At 38.7% G+C, this 21,258-nt stretch overlaps 1 protein-coding gene across 20 annotated transcripts in view; it reads right to left on the bottom strand.

Moving 5' to 3' along the window:
• Positions 1-1,105: 1,105 nt before the first annotated feature.
• The window catches only part of LOC133978459 (transducin-like enhancer protein 4), a 35,433-nt gene continuing 15,280 nt past the window's right edge, over positions 1,106-21,258 (bottom strand). For 2 of the 20 annotated variants that reach the window (XM_062416685.1, XM_062416689.1), the window contains 15 exons: positions 20,014-20,088; positions 18,876-19,077; positions 16,236-16,252; positions 10,425-10,547; positions 9,809-9,862; positions 9,560-9,712; positions 8,970-9,102; positions 8,335-8,522; positions 7,794-7,870; positions 7,391-7,640; positions 6,967-7,214; positions 5,973-6,120; positions 4,682-4,832; positions 1,645-1,721; positions 1,106-1,343 (listed from right to left, as the gene is read on the bottom strand). In XM_062416685.1, the coding sequence (XP_062272669.1) occupies positions 1,236-1,343; positions 1,645-1,721; positions 4,682-4,832; positions 5,973-6,120; positions 6,967-7,214; positions 7,391-7,640; positions 7,794-7,870; positions 8,335-8,522; positions 8,970-9,102; positions 9,560-9,712; positions 9,809-9,862; positions 10,425-10,547; positions 16,236-16,252; positions 18,876-19,077; positions 20,014-20,088 (2,004 nt within the window). In that variant the 3' untranslated portion in view covers positions 1,106-1,235. Of the gene's footprint in view, positions 1,344-1,644; positions 1,722-4,681; positions 4,833-5,972; positions 6,121-6,966; positions 7,215-7,390; positions 7,641-7,793; positions 7,871-8,334; positions 8,523-8,957; positions 9,103-9,559; positions 9,713-9,808; positions 9,863-10,424; positions 10,548-16,235; positions 16,253-18,807; positions 19,121-20,000; positions 20,089-21,258 lie in introns of all 20 variants that reach the window. The other 18 variants (XM_062416686.1, XM_062416690.1, XM_062416676.1 and 15 more) reach the window with 17 other exon arrangements.

Here is a 21,258-nt window from a genome sequence, read left to right as displayed (position 1 = left end):
CTTTGAACTATGTGTTCACATTTGCATGATGGCTACCCCCACATATCCCCATGCTGGATGTGCACGTCCTCACCATTTTTATTTAAGTTTATGAAAAATCCAAAGGAAGATATTTTGGTATAAGACGGGAATGTTTGGCCCTGATGTCTTTTTTAAAGGGGACATAACATGCACATTTCCAGGTCTGAATTTATATTCTGGGGATCTACTGGAATATCTTTGCATCATTTAAAGTTTAAAAAAAATCGTTATTTATCTTATACTGTCCCTGAATGCAGCCCCTTTGTTTAGGCACTGTCTGAAACAGACTGTTTTAGCTGCTGTGTCTTTAAGGCCCCCTGATGAGCCCACTCTGTTCTGATTGGTCAGCTTATAAAAGCTGCTCCTCAGCAGATGTCAGCCAGCTCTGGAGGCTATGTAAACATACAATAGTAGTAAGAGTTCACTTCTTTTTCTCATTCTTCACTAAAAATGTCAATTTCTCGAATACATCCGTACATGTTTGAGCCTAAATCTGATCCAAAATATGCAATATGTGGACTAGCCAACAACAACCCATGGAACAACCTTAGCGACAAAAACTACCAACGGACAGCCATATATGGATATGCACAAACAATCTGACGTCAGTTTGATGGGGAAGTCAAGTTAACTTCGCAAATGAAGCATTCGGAGCAGGTTGAAGCCTGTGCTTTTGACTCGAAGATGGTATTTTTACATACTTTCACCTCACGTTTTGGGACTTTAGCCATGTTTAAACAGACATCTGACATCATAACACTATATAAAAGACGGAAAATTACAAAAAGCATGTTATGTCCCCATTAAGCATGCAAGTACACACAGAATAGGCTACATAGGTAAGTATGTGAACAATGATGCTTGTGTTGCTGCTTGTTTATGCAAACGCATTCATAAAATGCATATATATCAGAGGCTTAAAAGCATTACATAAAGGAAAGTTATCTGGGCAATGCTGTAACAAAAGCATCCACTCCAGACTCAGTGCATATGGACATTCACTCATCTCACATCAACAAAAAGCCACTTATTAAAAAAAAAAAATCTCTGTGCTTGGTTCTGCTTGTTCATTTTGATCCACGACCAGCCAAGAAGTCAAACGGTCACAATCCAGAAAATGTTTGGTTTGTTCCATCCAAATCCATTTTATACACATTAAAAATTGTACATAAGGACGGAGGCATCGCCTTGTCATTTTATGACTCCAGCCCCTCTTAGTAGATGACCTCGTAGACAGTCGCTTTCTTATCTCCTGAGCCAGTCACGATGTACTTATCATCTATGGAGATGTCACAGCTCAGCACCGAAGACGACTCCTTTGACTGTAAGGGGAATAAAAAGATGTGTGACAATGTAAAAAGTGCCCTTGAAACTTAGAAAAGACCAAGCGGGATGAAAACCATGTGTTGTTGTTGTTGTGTTTTAATCTGTTGTGTGATCTGTGTTGAACTAAGTGCCCTTTTGGGACAAAGAATAAAATGAATCTGAATCTGAATCTAACAGAGAGGTATTGAAAAGAAGACTTGATATGATTGGTCAACAAAACTTGTAATATCTTGGGTATTTAAATCCCCTGGCCTCTTTGCTGCATGTAATTAATGTGATGTGTTCTTCCACAGTTACCTGGAATATGCTGGCTCCATATGGGGTTCTCCATGCGTTGAGCAGATTGTCTTTTCCAGTGCTCACAAACCACTTCCCTGCAAAGGATGGCAAACTACATTAGGCTAAATCAAAAAAGAAATGTTTGCCACAAAACTGAAGCACACTTCAATTGCCCCACTGACTCAGATATAGTGGAAAACCCTTAGTCACAAATTAAAGCATTCAGTGAAGAGAGCTCTAATATAACAAGTGACTCTGCAAAGAGTTCGAGCTTCTCTTGATTTGAACTTTCTTCTTTGGTAAGAATTTGAAAAATAAATGACTCTGTGTAAAAAAAAAAAAATGAAAAAAAAGGGGACAGCAGGTGGTGAGAGGTGGAAGAAGATGTAGTGCCTCAAATCAGAGCTGGGGACTCGGACTAGCGACTCGGACTCGAGTTGCACTTAAGTCTCACTAAACTGTGACTTCAGACTCGACTTGGACTCGACCTCAAAAGACTTCAGACTTGACTTCGACTCGAGGCTCGAGACTCGCGAACAACCTTTATTTCATGTTATTATTATTATTCTCATTATTTATCTGTCATTCATCTTCTTGTATGATCTCTGGCTCTGAGCTAGATGTAAACACCAACGTCATGCCACGCGCATGCGCCATGTGTGAAGCGCGCATCTTCAGTATCAGACATTGACAATGGCGAGTGCGATAAGTTCAGCAGGAGTGCCTCAGATCATTACGTTTGGATACAATGCCTTCACACTCCCGTTTTTCCCTGGTTCTCCCATATTTCGAAACCATCTCACGCCGCCCTCCCGTCATTTCTCCCGTAATTGACAAGCCCCAAATTTGTTTGTTAATAATAATAAGAAGCGCACAATAGCAAAGGTTTTATTTTGAAAGCTCAGACAGGAAACCACCGCAACTCTTATTATGCTTAGTGCCACTAACTTAGTGGCTCCGCTACTAATTATTAAAAAACACAACGTTGCGTTAACTATGGTCATTTTATATATATATTTATTTTATAATATCCCCACACATTCCCTGCTGTGTGTTGTGTTAAGCAGCAGATAAAAGACAGCTTGGAGAAAAAAATAATGAACATGTGTTTGTACCACAGTGTTAAACTGCAGTGCAGTGTTTCTGTGATGTTCATGTTTTGTTCATTTTGTTATATTTTACAACATTGTTAAAATAATTATTTTTTTGTTGAAGAAAATACAGTTATGGAATTGAAATAATTCTTAGTGTATGTTTCTTCACATCACATTGCAGTAGATTCTCTATAGTGAACCTACAATTGGTACATTTTCATACTGTCCTATATCAAGGTCTAGGTCAAGGTAATAGCCGAAGGTAAATTTGGTAACAGTTTCAGGAGAGGACATCTCAACATACAAACAGATACTTACATACAAACTTCAGTGACAGCACACCACAAAAACAGACATGGGCAGGTGCTCGCAAGGCTAACTGATCAGGATGAAAGATTGTACAGCTCTAAGGTCAGAATTTGAATTTGAATTAGTGTTGGCGAGAGACTTGAGACTTGACTCGGACTCTTGACCAGAGACTTGAGACTTGACTTGGACTTGACCCTCAAAGACTTGAGACTTGACTTGGACTCTAGCTCAAAGACTTGAGACTTGACTTGGACTTGTAAAAAATGACTTGTGAACAGCTCTGCCTCAAATCTACCTTTATACTGAAAGTGGGAAGATTTTTTAGTAATTAAAAAACACAACAACTCCATTCTCACTGAGCATCAACTGCTCATTTTCACCACTGGAGGGCAAATTTATCCAGACTGTTTAATACAAAAATACAGTGCTCAAATACTGACAGTGTGGTCAGCAACGCTGTGTTTAACTAAACAGTATTTTATAGCTAAAAAATCATTTTAGTGCAGATATATTTTCCATAATCCCATATTGATTATTCACAACACAGTACTGTATTGACAGATTGATACCTTCAAGATAAATTAACTGATTACAACGCAAACACCAAAGTAATCTGTTTGTTACTGCAGATGATTCAGACCAGTAATCCTTGATACAGCCACTATCAATGAAACTATATTCATTGATACTGGATTTATCCAAAAGTTTTAACTTTCCCTAATAAAAAGTATAAATAATAAGTAAATTATATTTCCTATAGATTGCTACAGCATGATTTCTTGTTGAATAACACCTTCCTCTGCAAACAATGTAAACCAGTTTATTTTATGTCTGTAACACAAACCTGTCACATGTAGTCACGTTCACAGTCTTTCAAATGCTTCTTAAAACAATAGTCAGGTGCCCAAATGAAAATTGGAACAAGGTTTGCTTGCTGTAATTATTCCTGCTGTTCACAATAACCACTTCAAATGTACTTACAATGAAAATGATGGGAGAAAAAATCCAGAAAAAGTATTTCAAAGTTTATCTAAGGATAATATGAGGATTTATATGTCTGATTTAATCAAATAAAGTGGATAGTTTCCACAGTTACAGTCTCTTTGGTAAAAAAAAAAAAATCCTTCTTTTGTCTTGACAGTTTTTTCCTGTTCAGCTGCAGTGGAATGATCATAATTTGTCAGCTGCAGTGGAATGATCATAATTTGGCACTAAAAAGACAGTAACTTTGTAAGATATTTACCTTTAACTAATGTGGGTGTCTGATGCCTCATATTAGCTTCAAATAAACTGTTAAATACATTGTTGCAGAGAAGGAGGGCTCTTACATTGACAGTGCATCATGAATGGCCAGTATGAACAGGAGGAATTATCACAGCAAGAAAAACGTGTCAATGTTCATTTGGACACCTTTTAAGAGTTTCCATGTAGCACTATAATCCTGCAATATTTTTTAATTTTCTCTACTATGTAATATCATTCAGCATAGTTAATGTTAAAGTGTATCATAAACAGTTCTCATCAGTTCATTGGAAATTTGACAAACACGCTACTGAGATTTCCCTCCTTTTCCTTTAAGATTGTTTTTAAAAAATAGTGTAAGCAACATGTTTTTAAGGCAAAATCATCTCAGTAGATTCATTAATTCTTACCGCAGTGGGCAAATCTGAGTGAGAGCACACAGCTTTCATGTAGGTGGAGCTGGTACTTGTCAGGTTTGGTGACATGTAGGACCTCCACATTACTGTTCTCCATCCCCACTGCCAGCCACTCGCCCGTTGGACAGTATCCCAGTGAGAAGATCTGCAGTGAAATCCAACAGACACATTTTTAATGATAGTCTTATTTCTTAGTTCATGCAAATATTATACATAATCATCTTTTATATCAGGTTAGGGATTTTTTCAGAGCATGGAGATTTTGTGCTTGTATGTGGGGGTGGGTACCCATATTAACATATCTATGAATGCTGGAAAAAGTCCACTGCATGCTTTTCAACACCACCATAAACATTTCAGTCCCTGACGTACTAATCTGTCGAAACAGATGGCTGTTTCAGTTTCTTAAATCTTATTAAGTTTGCAACAGTCCTACAAGCGCTGGCAGAAGCACTGCTGCAGAAAGCAATCATACTTTATGAAAATAAGGTGGGTGAATGATTTAGCCAATTCTCATTTCTGAATCAAATCTCACAAATATTCTTTCCAGATAATGACAACCAAACAAAAGGATGCTGGGTATGAACCTGATAGCTTGATAAACCTGGTAAACATAAAAAGTATTTTTTCTTTGCCAAACCAGTTATAAGAGATACTGTTGAATGGCATAAGCAAACCATCTGTCTCTTCATGTCTTTCCTGCCCTCTCTGAGCTCTCTTTAAAGCACACTCATCTCCTCCCGTGCACATTGGGATTGTGAAATGGGTCTTTTCAGGAAAATTGCAGTAATGGACTATTATTGCTGCTCTTCTCTTTACCTGAAAAAACTCAATTCTAACTGCCTGTGTTATTAGTGTTAAAGGTACTAGAACAGTGCAGCTCAGCCTGGCCTTCCTCGTGTGTTATATGTTCTGAACTGAGCTTGTAAATTACTGCAATATGACAAAGCCTGAGAGTGTAATCACACAAACTGCAAATGGCTGTGACTTGTTCTGTGATGTGCAATTTTCATAATTTTCAGCATTCTACTTTAACCACCAAATAAATAAAAAAATAGCATGCAAAATCCTTTTGATCACACAACTTACTCCTGGAAACTACTGGATAAACTGAACAAATTCCACATTAGAGCTATACAAACTACTCATAGGCCATTTCTATACAGGGATTTACCAAACACACAATGCCAAACAATGGCAAATTATGGCAAATTACACCTTGTAATAGCTGTATGTGTTGTTGCAGCACTTATAGACATATGTGTGTTATAAGTGCACTGTGTACCTGTGAGGTGAAGTCGTGCTGCTGCAACTGCCGTCCCTCTCTCAGGTCCCAGGACCGGACAGTGTTATCCAGACCTCCTGTCCAAAGCTTGGTCCCATCGTTAGAGATGTCTATACAGCTGGCTCCGTCGGTGTGGCCCTGGAACTGCCTGCAGAAAAACCTAGTGTCACACAAACCCTAATCCAACTATAGACAGTGTTCACCAAATCAGAGGATGACATATCAACATTTTTATCCATATGTAATCTAATGACACCAAATATATATAATAATATAGCAATATTATAATATGAATATTGATTTATGGCAGTTGAGCTGTATGGGAGTTTACATAATTTCAAGAGTTTTATTTTTTTGCATGAGTTGAAATTAAATAAATTACTTTATAACTAACGTACACTGCATAATGAGCAAAGAGAGGAGAGAAAAGTCCAAGAGGAGCTTATTAATTACATCCACCAATAAAACTATATTTACAATGCCAAAGATATACAGAGTTTATGGAAGAAAACATAAAATCGTATACTTCAGTCAATATGTACTATATACAGAGGTGATTTTATTTATTGACTATGATTTTTTATTTACAGTACTATGTTTAAGTTTTAGGTACTTAGATGTTTAGATTCTTATTCATAATGCAATATCATCGGGGAGGTATCTGATTGTTCCCAAATGTATCCTATAGCATGACAATGACCCCAAACATAGAGCCAGAGACATAAAGAACTATTTAGATCAACAAGAGGAACAGGCAGTGCTGCAACACATGATATGGCCCCCACGGAGTCCTGATGTCAAATCCACAGAAAAACTGTGGCATATTCTCCAAGATGCAGGAACAACCTACCTGCCAGTGCTACAGAATTGTTGCTTTTTTATAACACTAGTTTTGTAAGCATCCTCACTTTACTCTTAGTGCCTTAACTGTATGAGATTGTACTGTCCGGTGCTAATCCAGACCTTAATAAGTCCCACTGCCCAGCCTCCATACCTAACCAGAGTCTGGTTGTGAAGGTCCCAGACAGCTATGTTTCCATCGGAGCAGCAGGAAAAGCAGACCTTGGAGTCAGGGCTGATGGCCAGAGCATAACAAGCAGGTGCTGACGAAGTGAGTTCTGCCTTGATCCGTGGAGTTGGTGTGGCCAAATCCCAGATTGACAAAGTACTCGCCTCGCCCCCGACTATGAGAGTCCGCCCGTCCGGAAGTAGTCGACAGGAACGGATGTAGTTATCTCTGTTCTGATGAGACAGACAGACACAGAAGTATTTTTGCTGTCATTGAAAAGTACCAATTTATGAATCAGTTGCTGTAATCAGTAACTATATGTAAAACAAAGGAGAACATGCAGTATTTGAACCATGTATGATGTGACAGTGTGCTGTCATGAATGAAAGGGTCACTGCAGTGCACTTACAAGGCAGTCCAGCTGGGATACAGGGGTCTTGTTGCCCGGGTGACTGATGTCCCACACCTTGACGCAGCCCTTGCCGCCAGTGTAGACATGACGCGTTGGGTTACTGATGGTGACAGCACATACCACCTCCCCGTGGCTAAGAGTATTGATCTGTCGTGCGTGGCGCGGGATGCCGGGGCCGATCAGTGCATCCGGAGGAAAAGGCACAGGCTGCATTTGTCCGTCAGCGCTCACATGAAAGGAGTAAGCACTGGAGGAGAGAAAATCGTCATGTCGAGGGATAAAGGGTGACAAGAGAAAAGTGGTTAACATGAAAGGAAGAAAACAAAAATGCAAAGGTGACAGAAAAATGTGAATAAATAGGTTTTTTTTAAACTTTGGAGAACTGGGAAAGGAAACGTACGGTTTTCCACCTGGAATGCCCGACAGGTTAGGAGGAAGGCCAGGGACACGTATGTGGTGGTGAGGATCAAATCCCACCTGCAGAACATGAAGGGCTACACTTTAAAAGCAATTCAGATACACACAACTGCTACAGAAATTAGTTGGCATTATAATAGAGATAATTAGCAGTGTTTCGGTTTGGCACATAGAAAAAAGGTTTTCCAGGAGTCAGTCTGGTTGCAGGGTGCATGTATGAGCTATAATTATTATATAAGTACTATGCAAAAGTTTTAGGCACTTTAGAGTCCTATCCATAATGATCAAGGAGGCTACCTGCTGATCAAATACAACTATTACCCACTTTAACTATTACTCACTTGTTTTGTCTGCTAACACATGTGTAGCCAGTGGTTGTAAACATCCCTTTTTAAAACATCCCAACTGGTTTAATTGTCTAATTTCAATGTTATTTTGCCCTGTAAGTAAGTAAGTTGTTACTGACAGGTCATGGTTTAGGTTACACATATACAGCATGTATGTGTTTGTGTGTCTTCAAGTACCACTTGTGTGCGTCCATAAGCAGCCACAGCAGCAGCAGCCACCGCGCTCATCTGTGGGGAAATGTTATGCAGACCGGTGTAGGCTGCTCCTGCTCCGCTCAACTCTCCATTCATACCCGGGTGAGGAACCATTCCAAACGGGCCGGGGTACGAGCACGGCACTGCCAGCGGTGTGCGGAGACCAGGAGCTACAGGAAAAAAAACACGGTCTGATGCAAATTGTGACAAATATATCAGCTTTACATCCTGGGTAGAGAGGAGATTGAGCTTATACAACAAAATACATTTCAAATATGGTGATGTTCTGGCTCAAACTGACTTTTTAGTACAGGCTAAAACAATACTTCTTTGTGTACTCATAAAAACAGATCACAGGTCTATTTTTTATCTATATCTACTGCAGTGATTTTCAGTTGTCTAAAACATCTAGTTGATCCATTACATTGTTTGTTTTGAGACACACAAGCTTCACAAATATAGTATTTATTGCAGATTGACTATATTAGATTGCATTATATTGTAAAGGTGTCCCTGTTATTGTTTAATATATCTGCTATCTCACTCATACACTTGGAAGAGTTCTGGTGCTCTGTAAAAAAACAAACAAACAAATTTAAAAAAACAGAAATACTCACCCAGCGTCTCGATTACTGCTGGTTTACTGGGTGCAGACCTCAGGCCGGGGGTGACAGTGCTGCTGGGAGTCGGAGCATCAGAGCGGGATGTGGGGGTACTGGACTTGGACACAGGTGTTGTGGACTTTTCATTCTAAACCATAAACCAAAAAACATTAAGTAATCACTTAACATTCATCTAAATATTGATTTCAAATGGGGCACATATCTTTGGGTTGAGAGCTAAAAGACACATCCAACAATTTCCAAATTCAGTAAGAGCAGAAACATTTAAATAATACAGGAACCATTCATGCTTTGACAGAGTTTATGACTCATAAAATTGATATTCTATAAAAATGTATTCAGTGCTGTTACACGCTTTCTGCACCAAATATAATTCAGGATTTCTTTCACCCAGATTCTGCCCTTTATTTGCATTTTGCTTATAATTTATCAACAAGAGTGAGCCATCTTTAATTCCTTAATTCTCTTCTATACCTTACCTAAAATGATTACTTATTATCTCTCTAAATGCCTAAAAATAGAAAATTACCCTGAGAAATTATGAAAAAGAAGATCATAAGGCTATAATTACCCAAATGACTCACCAAATTAATCTCTTTGGATTTGGATGAAGGTGTGCTGCTGGAGGAGGCGATGGAGGAAGGACTCAGGGGGGCATCCTTCTTCAACAGCCGACTCTTGTCCAACCCGTTCTCCCGAGGAGAGTGGGCAGGACTTCCTCTGGGAGACACTGGATCCTATTGAGGGTGAGTACAGATGAAGACAGTAAGACGGATTAAGTTTTTTGATCAGGTAACATAAAGAAGATGCCATGCTATTAAACTGTGTTGTACCTCATTGGACACATCCACTACCAAGTTGTCATCGCTCTTCTCTCCGTCACTTTCCTGGCATAGACACATAGAAAGAGAACAATTGACTTTCATTTATTTTACTTTACTTTTACTCCTTTTATTTTGGATGAAAAAAATTGAGGTCAGGAGTTGATGTCCATTTGCTGTTGGCTGCTTTTATAGAAAGACAAAAACACACTACATTTACTGTATATAAATAAAGATAATAAGTGCTTTTATCCAATTGAGTATCCCATTTATATGATAGTACAATTAAAACTGCTCTTATAAAATGAACTATTTAATTGATGCTCTGAAAGAAGACCATAAAGACTCACTTATTCATTCCTCTATAAACTTTCTTTGGTAATTTTTCCCCTTTTGTTTTAATTATTAGATTAAAATGAGTGTCCAGATGGCTCATTTGGCTGAAGTACAAGTCGTAAACTGCAACATACTGCGTTTAAATCCCAGCTACAGCCTTTGTCATATCAGGTCTCTCTCTGTCTTTTAGTCAACTGTCCAAAAGAAATGAAGAAAGTGGGTTTTTGTGCTGTACAAACACAGTGCTGTGCCTAAGGTTGTCTTTGTTTTGTTTTTAGTAACTTTAACTCACGTAGCGTGTAGAGGCCAACTCCTTATCATCTGTCTTCTGTTTCTTGCTGTCAGAGGAGTAATCGCCCGAACTTCTGTGCTTCTCTCCAGTCCGCAAACTGGCAGATGGAGACACAGATGAGCTCTGGAAGAAATAATAACAGGACACTTAACAGGAGTGGAAGAAAACATACATACCTCTCCACTGTAAAGCATCACGGACGTCTAAAAATGTCCCTTTGCTGAGAAGAGTCTATTTCTCCCACAAAATACCATGCATTTGTGGTACATGTACAATAAAATATAACCTCGAGTTTATATCTCTATTTCTTAGAGGTGGATTTTTTTAAACTACCTTCCACCAAAGAAATAGTCTCAATAAAAATAGATGTTTTATAGAAAATCCAGAGTAATTGGAACTCTCTGGAAAGACATTTTCCTATTTAATTTCTTAAATATAATTTTTGAAAGCTGCTTACAAAATCCCATTTGACTCCACTGTAGCAGAAATATCAGAGAGAAATAACTCTGCTAAACCGAGTAGATTCCTAGCACAGGTAAATGAGAACATATGTTTTATTGTACTGTGGGTGTTGCTACTTAAAATTAATTATAATTTAATACAGTCAAGAAAAAGAAACAGTGCACAGTAGCAGCAGGAAAGGAAGCAAACATGAACTAAGATCACCTGGCAAAATAAACTGTTATAGATGGTGAGGGAGGAAAATGACTTATGTCCGACACCCAATACAGGGTGAAAAGCATACCAACATAGTAAGTAGAATAAAACTTCTACAAATTCTACAAATCTTTTACATGTGCCTTTTACTTCTACTTTGAGCTAAAATGGGACAAAGAATGCTCTAAGTGTGCCAGAGACAAAGAGTGCAGACACAAAGTGATCCACTTCACAGCTACATTTCAATTTCCACATCACTGTAAAAACTCCTGCCTGTCAAAACTGTCTCATTTCTACTGTACAATACAGTACCAAAGCAGCACTGCATCCTTGACAGAATGACTACACCATCATGACTTGAACTCATCAGCATTATTTTGAGGTTGGAAAGCAGAGGAGGGGATTCCATCGATGTCCTTCTCTCTTTTCTTAATCAAATATGGCATCCTTTAAATACCATTACTGAAGGATTAATCCTCTTTGAGAAGCGACGATCAAAATAAGGTCAACTAAACATTTCCCTCTTGCTCAGCCTGTCCCTCCTGATCTCTCTCTCTCTCTCTCTCTTTCTGTCTCTCTTGGCGTCTCATTGGGAGGCGCTCCTTACACCCGGCAGACGACGAACAGAGAGAAGAAAAATAAAGCGGGACCTTTAACTCGACCTTTCCACTAACTCACGCTTGTAACCTTTTCACTGCCCTTTGCCGTGCTGCAAGTGTTGATGACAAAGATTCTGTGGGGGAGGAGTGAGGTTCTGTGTGTACGTTTGAGTGAGTGTGTGTGTGTGTGTGTGTGTGTGTGTGTGTGTGTGTGTGTGTGTGTGTGTGTGTGTGTGTGTGTGTGTGTGTGTGTGTGTGTGTGTGTGTGTGCCCGTGTATGCGTATGTATGGTGGTGCCGCGCTTGTACTCGTTTATATTTTAGTACTCCATATGTGCAAACAAGGTTGAGATGTGTGTGTCTCTCTTTGAGTGAGACTGAGCAGGTCGATTCCCCCTTTCTCTCTTTCTCTCCCTCTCTCTCTGTTTCCAGACTGATTAGATTAATTAGCCTGCAAATTAGCTCTTTCAAAAAACATCAAGGCAAATTAATTTTGCTGTAGAGACAAATGAAGGCTCCTCAGATGGAGCATTGTGAGTATGGAGACCTGTGCGGAGTGTTCATTTACCAGTACATCATAATTATATTTTCCTCTCATTTCAAATTGACTCTGCAAGTCCTGATAATGACACCTGTAACCTCCACTGCTGTCATTTTCCCCCCAGCCTTTACAAACAGACTGACTCCCCTGTGTCTCTCTAGTAATCAGAGATTTGCAGGCCCAGGATGACCAAGCTGCTCTTGTAAATAATAATGTTGTTCGACACCATGAAGTCAAGGCTCAAAGTGGTTGCATTATTAGATTCAGAAACAAATTAAAGGCAGTACTAAAATATTACGGTTATTAAATGTTTCTGAACCTGCAGCAGTAATATATCATCATCATAACAGTCAACTTTTACTGTCGTTTTCTGCTATTATTATAGCAGAAAAGATTATTATCAAAGGAAGCATTGCTGTCTTTTTCAGGATTGCCTTAATCACTCAATTACACACATTCACACCTGTTAGCTGCCCAGTACAACCACCGCCTGACCTGTTGGCCACTATGTAGCGCCGAGCTGTTGAGGGTTAAGGACACCTCAGAGGTGGTAATGAGGAGTTTCTAATGAGGAGTTATAAGCGCTGCTCTTTTACACCAGGGATCGAACCAGTGACTTTATTGCCACAAGCTCACCTCTCTGGTCCTGAAAATTAAAAAAAGAAATCTTTAAAGTAGCATATATGCAATTTATGGTGTATAATTTTCCACTAAATAAATGAATGAGAAAAAGCGATAAATGAGCACTTGCACCTTGTGAAAATTTGAGGGAGCAGCAGCCGTGATATTGCAACTGTGGGTCAGTCAACATGTGTGAATGTGTAAAATATTATTTCCTTTGTGCAGTACGAGACTGGAGATGACAAATTGGAAATTGTGTATATATTTGATGAACTATGTGTCATTTAAGCTTCACTTCCCGTTGCCCGTAGGCAATACTACATAAGTGAAATATTAATGCAGTAATAAATTTACAAGAGGGCAACTGACGGATATACATTTTCATGAATATTAAACATTACATGTATCACTTCCTGTGTCCTCTATGTGGAATTTGGCCCCGTGAATGTCTTCAGATTTCCCTGACCAAATTTGAGGGAGATCGTATATGTACAGCACCTGTAACTTCCTGCTGCAAGTAGGTGGTGCTATGACTGTGACTTAATATTGACATGTTGATATGTTCAGGCCTGGAATCTTATTAAGCTTAAGAAATTTGGGGCAAATTGGACAATGTACATTCAAGTTACAATAACTTCCTGTTTCATGGAATAACATGCAAATTGACAGACACACCACATCAAGGACTTTCCATTAAAATTCAAATAGCATCACAAAGGTCTTTAGATTGTCATTATTGATTAATCTGTTGATTATTTTCTCAATTAATAATTTGGTGTTTGGTCTATGAAATGTTAGAAAACTGAACAATCTCGATCACTGTTTCCCAAAGCCCAAGGTATCATCCTCAAAATGTTGTCCCAACCAACAGTCCACACTAACCCAAATATACTGCTATAGACAACTAAAGAAACCAGAAAATATTTGCATGTTAGAAGAAACCAGAGAATTTGGAGATAGTTCTCTTAAAAAATGACTCCAAAACGATGCATCGATCATTGCTGCTCTAAGGCTGTTAACAGCACACAGCTACTGATTCAATCAGATTATCTCTAAAATGTATGAGGGAAAAGGGAAGAAAAAACTGTGAGAAAAATAGATGTGTCTCTTTGGGAATCCTGCATTTTATTACATGTGTTTCTCAGCTTCGATGGCCCTGCAAACACCAAAAATCTTTATGACTCTCGGTTCAAGTCAGTTGGTCTAATCCATCACCTCTGATCCTTCTGTTCGGCTCAATTTGTTACGTATTCTGCAGCCAACACAGCATGGAAAGCCTGACTGTATGCTGCATACAGTAACTTCTTCTAAAAACGGAAACAGGCTACAGCTGTACATCTTGTTTCTCTCACAAAAATAGTTTGAGGGCCACTGCAACAATCACACTAACAACAATCTTTCAACAGGTGACTCATCGTAAAAGTCAGCCTAACGTTGAAAGCAGCTTTATTTAGAAATTCATTGTCTCCCCTTTTTCAAAACATATACTCTACACAATCAAAAACGGAGACTTTGTTGTTTGTTAAAGTGATTTTGCTTGAATCATTAAATCTATTTGTCTTTTAATTACAACTACTCCAAATGATTTAACTCCTTTCAGATGTGTGTATTTCACAAATACACACACAAAAAAAAAAACTCCACATTTACATTTACATTTCAATAAAACTACTTTACACAATGGATGATAACTGAACCAACAATTAGCTTCATTTAAAAAGTGCACTCAATCCCACCACCAGCAATAGACCTGAGTAGGTGCAGTACTTGAACACACCACGACTACATAATTGACTGCCTGTATCGGCAACAATGAGCACGCAGACGCACATGTACGCGCCGTCTACACCCACATACCGTTATCAGCGTGTGAGGAGCTAACGCCAAGGACATTAAGGCACAGATGTTCATGCAATTCACACACACTGTACCCTGTGGACTGTTGCCAAGGCAACTGTAGACCACTGACAAGGGGCTTATTGGTTTCATGAAGTGACTGTTGGCCGCCATGTCAAAGAGCAGCTCTGTGTGTGTGTGTGTGTGTGTGTGTGTGTGTGTGTGTGTGTGTGTGTGTGTGTGTGTGTGTGTGTGTGTGTGTGTGTGTGTGTGTGTGTGTGTGTGTGTGTGTGTGTGTGTTCTCACGGGGCGCTAATGAAAGGCATTCATCATCCTGGTCTCTCTATCTTTACCACTGATTTCTGACGACCTCACACACACACAGACACACACACACACACACACACACACAGCCATGGGCACACGCGCACACTGCTAATCGCTCCCATCATGGTGCCTACAGCTCTGGTAATGTGTGTGTGTGTCTGTGGAGGAGGATATACTACATGGGGGGCAGGAGATAACATATTAAACATTCCTCCTGTCTCCACCTCCTCCAAAACACCAGAGAGCACACAGCTCGCTAAACTCATGCATGTGTGTGTTTTTGAGGGTGTGTGTGTGTGTGTGTGTGTGTGTGTGTGTTCACCAGTGGAGCACGGGCTGCTGGAATAAAGAAATGCTAATCTGCTCATTGAGTATTCAACAAACCAAATGTTTGCCTTGGGAAAAAAGCTCCGCTTAAGGGACTAATTACTACAAGCACTGGATGTAATGTTGCTCTTTTCCGCTGCCTCTTTCTGCTTCCTTCACTAACCAGCCTTTTTCTCATCTAGGGGTTTCTCTGTCAGTCCCCTCTTCTTTCTTCTGCTTTGTCTCCATTTACCCATATCAGTGTCTTAAAAGACATGATCTTTTTTTTATAGTGAAAGAAAGGAATACATAAACGGCTGCTGGATCAGAAGATAATAAAATGCTCTGATGGGGGTTTATGGCAGCAAAGAGTCAAATCATTATTGAATAATATTAGTTTAATGAGCCACATTAAAGATTATTTGTGTTGTGTGAAGTATGAAGCAGTGAACTTCACAGTTTTACATTTATGTGCGCATAAGTAATATTTAATATCTTACAAGAGACACACATTTTCAAATATAGTTTAATATTTAATAATCTTTCATTCTCTTTCATTTCATATTTCACCAGATTTAATCACAATCATCACAATGTAATGCCATTTAAAAACATAGAGGTATTGTTGGATATAACACTTTATCTTCATTACAACCAGCTGTGGCTCAGTAGGTAAAGCAGCTTGTCCACTAATCAGAAGGTCGGTGGCTTGATAAATACCAACTTTGCATGAATAGCTTGCCACCAGTTGAGTATGAATGTGAGTGTGAATGAGCACTAGAGACATTGTTTGGATAAAAACGTTATATAAGCCATTTACAATGCTATGCCTTATGTCATTTCTTTGTTGTTTGTTACAACAAGACAACAGGTCAGCCTGTGAGAGGAAGGAAGAAAAAAGAAAGAAAGGAAAGGGAGGACTTACCTTGACCGAGTCTCTCTCTGTGGAGGCAGAGGGTGGGAGGAAGAAGAAGAAAAATGACTTGAAAAGGCATTTAATGTCGGAGTAGCAAGCACAAGATATCTTCAAAATATGCAAACATTAAAAAAACAACAACAAAAAAACAGTTTACAAAACACACACAGAGATAAATACAGCTAATGATGGATTTGCATTAACATTGATTGCTCGAGATAGCATTAATGCAAGGTAAGACTAAAAGTAAATTTACTGAGGATTTTCCTGTTTATTTTAGATCAATGCCAACTAATTAGCATTTAGCAGGTAGCTGACAGCATGTCTTAGTGAAGTGTTGAGCAACAAAGCAGAAATGCAGGATTATCGTCATTATACACAGTCACTATTCATCAGTGAAGTCACTCATAATATGAAGACCTTGTTAGCGTAAAAAAAGATGTATATATTATAGCAGCTTCTGGTGTACTAAGACGGCTGTAAATGCTATATTGAGTTAACTCTGATCTAATGTGGCTTAACGCTGCTCAAAATCATGCCAGAGGTTACAGAACATCTGGAAGTAATGCAGTCAGTCTTATTTCAGAAACTGACTGAGTGGAAGTGCTGTTATCATTAAACCTATTTAAATATTACATTACGTGATCACGTGCGTATTTATCATCAAATGCTTTGAAGGTCAACTTATCAACACTCACAATGAGAGAGGTTTTTTAAAAAGTACCAGAACATATAAATTGAAGGCACATTTATATATATACACGGTCGCCCATAAAGTTGGAATAATTTTGTTTTCAGACACAATCCTCTGTTTATTCCTATTTAAATTTTCATTGAGATATGTTTGGAAGAGATTGATTAACAAAGTTTTGAGAAGATATACACTTTATCTGTCAAGAATGAATCACATTGGAAAGAGGTAAAAAATATTTTATACCAACTTTATGGGCGACCGTGTATATATATATATATATATATATATATATATATATATATATATATATATCTCCTGACTGATACTGGATTTTTGAAGACAATACCAATATAACTGTGACCAAGATATGTATTGAGTGAGACATTTTACAGTTAAAAAATAAACTTGTCAGTGCTTTCTGGTGGACAAACCTCATTATGTAAAGGAGACATTGTTTCTAAATGACCTCAAAAAGATCTCTGGAACTTCTGTCCTACAATTAATTCTGTAATTTATCGGCCAAAATAAATGTTGATACCGATATAACTGTAATAAGTTGATACTGATCAACTTATTGGCCTGCCCTGGACTAAAGCTGCAACGATTAACTGATTAATCAATCAACAGAAAATTAATTTATTAATATATTTGAATATTAAAACAATAGTTTTAATGCACAAATGCGCAAATTGGTTCCAGCTTCAAAATGTGAATATTTTCTGTTATTTCTACTCTTCAATGATAATAAACCGATTGTCTTTGGATTTTGGACTGTTACGTGGAAAGACAAATACTTTTTGAAAAGTGAACATGAGCTCTGAGAACTTGCAATGGATTATTTTTCACAATTTGTTGACATTTTACAGACCGCACAAATAATCGATTAATCAAGAAAATAATCAGTAATCAATAAGGCAAATAATCGTTAGGTAAAGCCTCTTAACCTGCACGTTTATCGGATCGGGCTCTAGTGAAGATCCCTTCTACCTTAAAGTATATGCACATTGATAAACAGGGACTCAGCTAGAGATGGAATTGCATTGTTATTGATTGTGCTCCTAATGGGGTTAAATATTACCTGACTTAGCAGCTGTTAGCTTTACTGCGGTGATGGGTCAAGGTTGACTGCTTCACTGCACAGTAAAAACCCTCACAGCCATGCTGCAACAGTGTAATTAAGAGCTGGCACACACCGTTTCTATCACTGCAATTAAATGCTTGAGCTCAACGTCAGCTCAAAGAAGAATTAAAGGCACTCTACTCTGTGTGTCTACAAGAGAAGAGAGGCATCATGGTGGTTGTGTATCGCTACTTATTAGGCCAATCAAAATGGCATAATGACAAATCATTTTTTAAATGACTTTAACTGCTGTTCATTCAGAGTGCTAACAATTAAGCATCAGCCAGTAAGTTGTGATACAACAAGATTCATAATCTTGACTGAACATTGTAGACATGTACATTTTATTTTGGGGTCATTAACTGAACAAATGATAAAAGCTGCAGTAATTATGTCTATCAAAAATATTTAATATTTGGAGCACCTTGGTAGTTGAATGGTTACAGTGCATGCCACATAACTGCAACATGCCTGTTTCAACTCTGGCTTGGGACGCTTGTTGCACGTCATATGTACCCATTTCTCTCTCTACCCTTGTTTCCTGTCTGCTTCTCCACTATTAACTCTCTGTTAAAGGCAAAACATGCCATAAAACAGATAAATAGTCAGTGGATGTTATAGTAGATGGAAAATGTGAAGATTTACAAATTAAAAATAATAATATAGTTACAGTAGATTTCCCACCATTTTGTGTCATTGGTTTATTAGATGAACATGGAGGAAATAACCAAACAAAAACTTCACATTGTGACTTTGTTAGTAACGACCACTGATGTATGCTTTGTAGACACAAAGACGCCAACACTTGCATGCACACTTACAGAGCAGGACTTACCTCGCGGGTGTTCACTGTTGCTGTCGTGGTGTTTCCTCTCGTCTTTGAGTGGCAGCTGGTGACTCAGGGCCGAGGAGAGCGCCAGCAAGCTGGCAGTACCGGCACCCGGGGGCAGAGGGGGCTGGAGGCCTGCTGGGTGTGGCGTGAGTGGGATCGGGATGGCGTGGCTGTGGGAGAGGTGCTGAGCCTGGAGCTGCTGCTGCTGAATCACACACACAGAGATATTGATTAATGCTAGATTTCGACTTGAAGAACTGAGGAAAAGAAATAAATGAAAAAATAACATTGATCAGGAAATAAAACACCACCTTGTACCTGAAACATGTACTGTAGAGCCTAGCCATTACTGGATTTTTTAAAGGAGACATCAACACTATAACATCATCAGCTGATATTTGTTTTTTATATATACAAATGTAAAAAATGTAACCAAGATGTACGAGGCAAAACAAACTGGCAATAATGTTTTCAAATTACCCCAAATCTCAAACATAGAGGCATCTTTGGCATTTCTGTATGTAATAGCTAAAGTCATCAGATAAAATCTGCTTCTGTTTATGTAAATCCACGGCTCTGATTCCACGGCAGAAAGCAATCAACGGGTGATTTTTAGAAATCTGTGAAATGCTGTAATCATTCATTGAAAACAATCGTGTTAAAAGGGTTATTTTTACATAGTAAATCCTAATAAATCAAAACTGACCCAGCAGCCTGACAAAGATTCATTGAAGCTGCAAATTGTTGGCCAATTTATTGCACTTTAGTGGATGAATAAAGGAGAAATGAGCCATAAACTTTCAGTCATCTGCTTTGTGGTGGATTCAATGAATCCATCCATGTCATGAGTGCACAGCTCACTGGTCCATTGTGCACTCATTTAGCATTAGCAGTTAGTGTTCAGCTCCACTGTTGTCTTATAATCTCTATTTTTCTTGCTTGCTTTTCAACATTTCTCTTTTGACAGATCTGTCTTTCATAATTTTCTGTTTCAGTGTGTGTGTGTGTGTGTGTGTGTGTGTGTGTGTGTGTGTGTGTGTGTGTGTGTGTGTGTGTGTGTGTGTGTGCGTGTGTGTGCGTGTGTGTGTGTGTGTGTGTGTGTGTGTGTGTGTGTGTGTGTGTGTGTGCGCAATACACCCACTCCAATTATGGCGTTGAGTTCAGCCATGGTGACCTGTTTGGCCCTCTCCACTGCCTGCACCACCTGCTGCTGATGCTGAGATCAAGGAGAGAGAGAGAGAGAGAGAGAGAGAGAGAGAGAGAGAGAGAGAGAGAGAGAGAGAGAGAGAACGATGTTAAGAAATGAGACAGAAAGATTTGTTGAACATCTGGATTTTAGATTAAGAAGATTATGACCTCTGTGGACAAACAGAAGGAACTACAACAATCTCCTCCCACACAATTCTGTGGTATACATGAAAAAGTGCAAAGTATCAAAAGAAACTCTCTGTATACCTGTGAATCATTTACTACATCATACCCGTTTGTCTTTCTTTTTCTCTGAAAAATCACAACGATGTAATGCACTGATACACAAAGTCTGCTTCTTCTATCACCTGAATCAAGTGGCAGCTCCAAGATGCACAATGTCTGATATACACTTATCAATCAGTAATGTACTGATCCTACTGCCTATATCAACACACCAGCCACGAATGTGCTATAACAGAGTCGACTGTCTTAAATTAATGGGGACATATGCACATTTCTAGATCTAAAGGTCTATTTTCTTATATGGGCTCTTTTTGCACCTATCTGTTCAGCCTCTGTCTAAAACAGGCTGTTTAAGCTTCTGTCGCTTTAGGGACCCCCTCCCAAGGAGCCCACTCTGTTCTGATTGGCTAGTTTCTGGAGGCTGCCCCTCGGCAGACTTTGGTTCTGGAGACTACGTAAACTAAAATAGTAGGATTTACTTCTTTTTCTCATACTTTACTTAAAATGGAAACTTTTCAAATGCATCTGTACATGTTGGAACCAAAATATCATTCGAAATATGGAAGTGGACAACGCAAACAACCGATGGAACAACCTTGGGTAACACAGACATCCAACATCATAACAGTATAAAAATAACAGAAAATCACACAAAGCAGACTATGTCCCCTTTAAACCGGATATTTTTTCCTCACCAATTTCTAGAAAAAAAACATCAACCACATTATTAAAAATCAAAGGCTCTGCTGGAAACTGAGTTAAATGCCTGCAAACAAGAACCTGAGAGACCTCTGACTCATCTTTGGTTGTTAGTTTTCTCTTTAATTGGAAAACAAAAGCTCGTCCTCGATTTGATACTCACCAGTACATTCATTCAAACGCACTGGATTAGAAGAAATAAGCCCTCAAGTGTGACTTGACAAGTCCAGTTGATTCCTTCTTTGGGAGCAGA

Source organism: Scomber scombrus, chromosome 4, assembly GCF_963691925.1.
Source record: "Scomber scombrus chromosome 4, fScoSco1.1, whole genome shotgun sequence".
NCBI classification, from domain to species: Eukaryota; Metazoa; Chordata; class Actinopteri; order Scombriformes; family Scombridae; genus Scomber; species Scomber scombrus.
The sequence above is the reverse complement of the archived record's forward strand: the minus strand, read 5'-3'. Positions and strand labels throughout refer to the sequence as shown.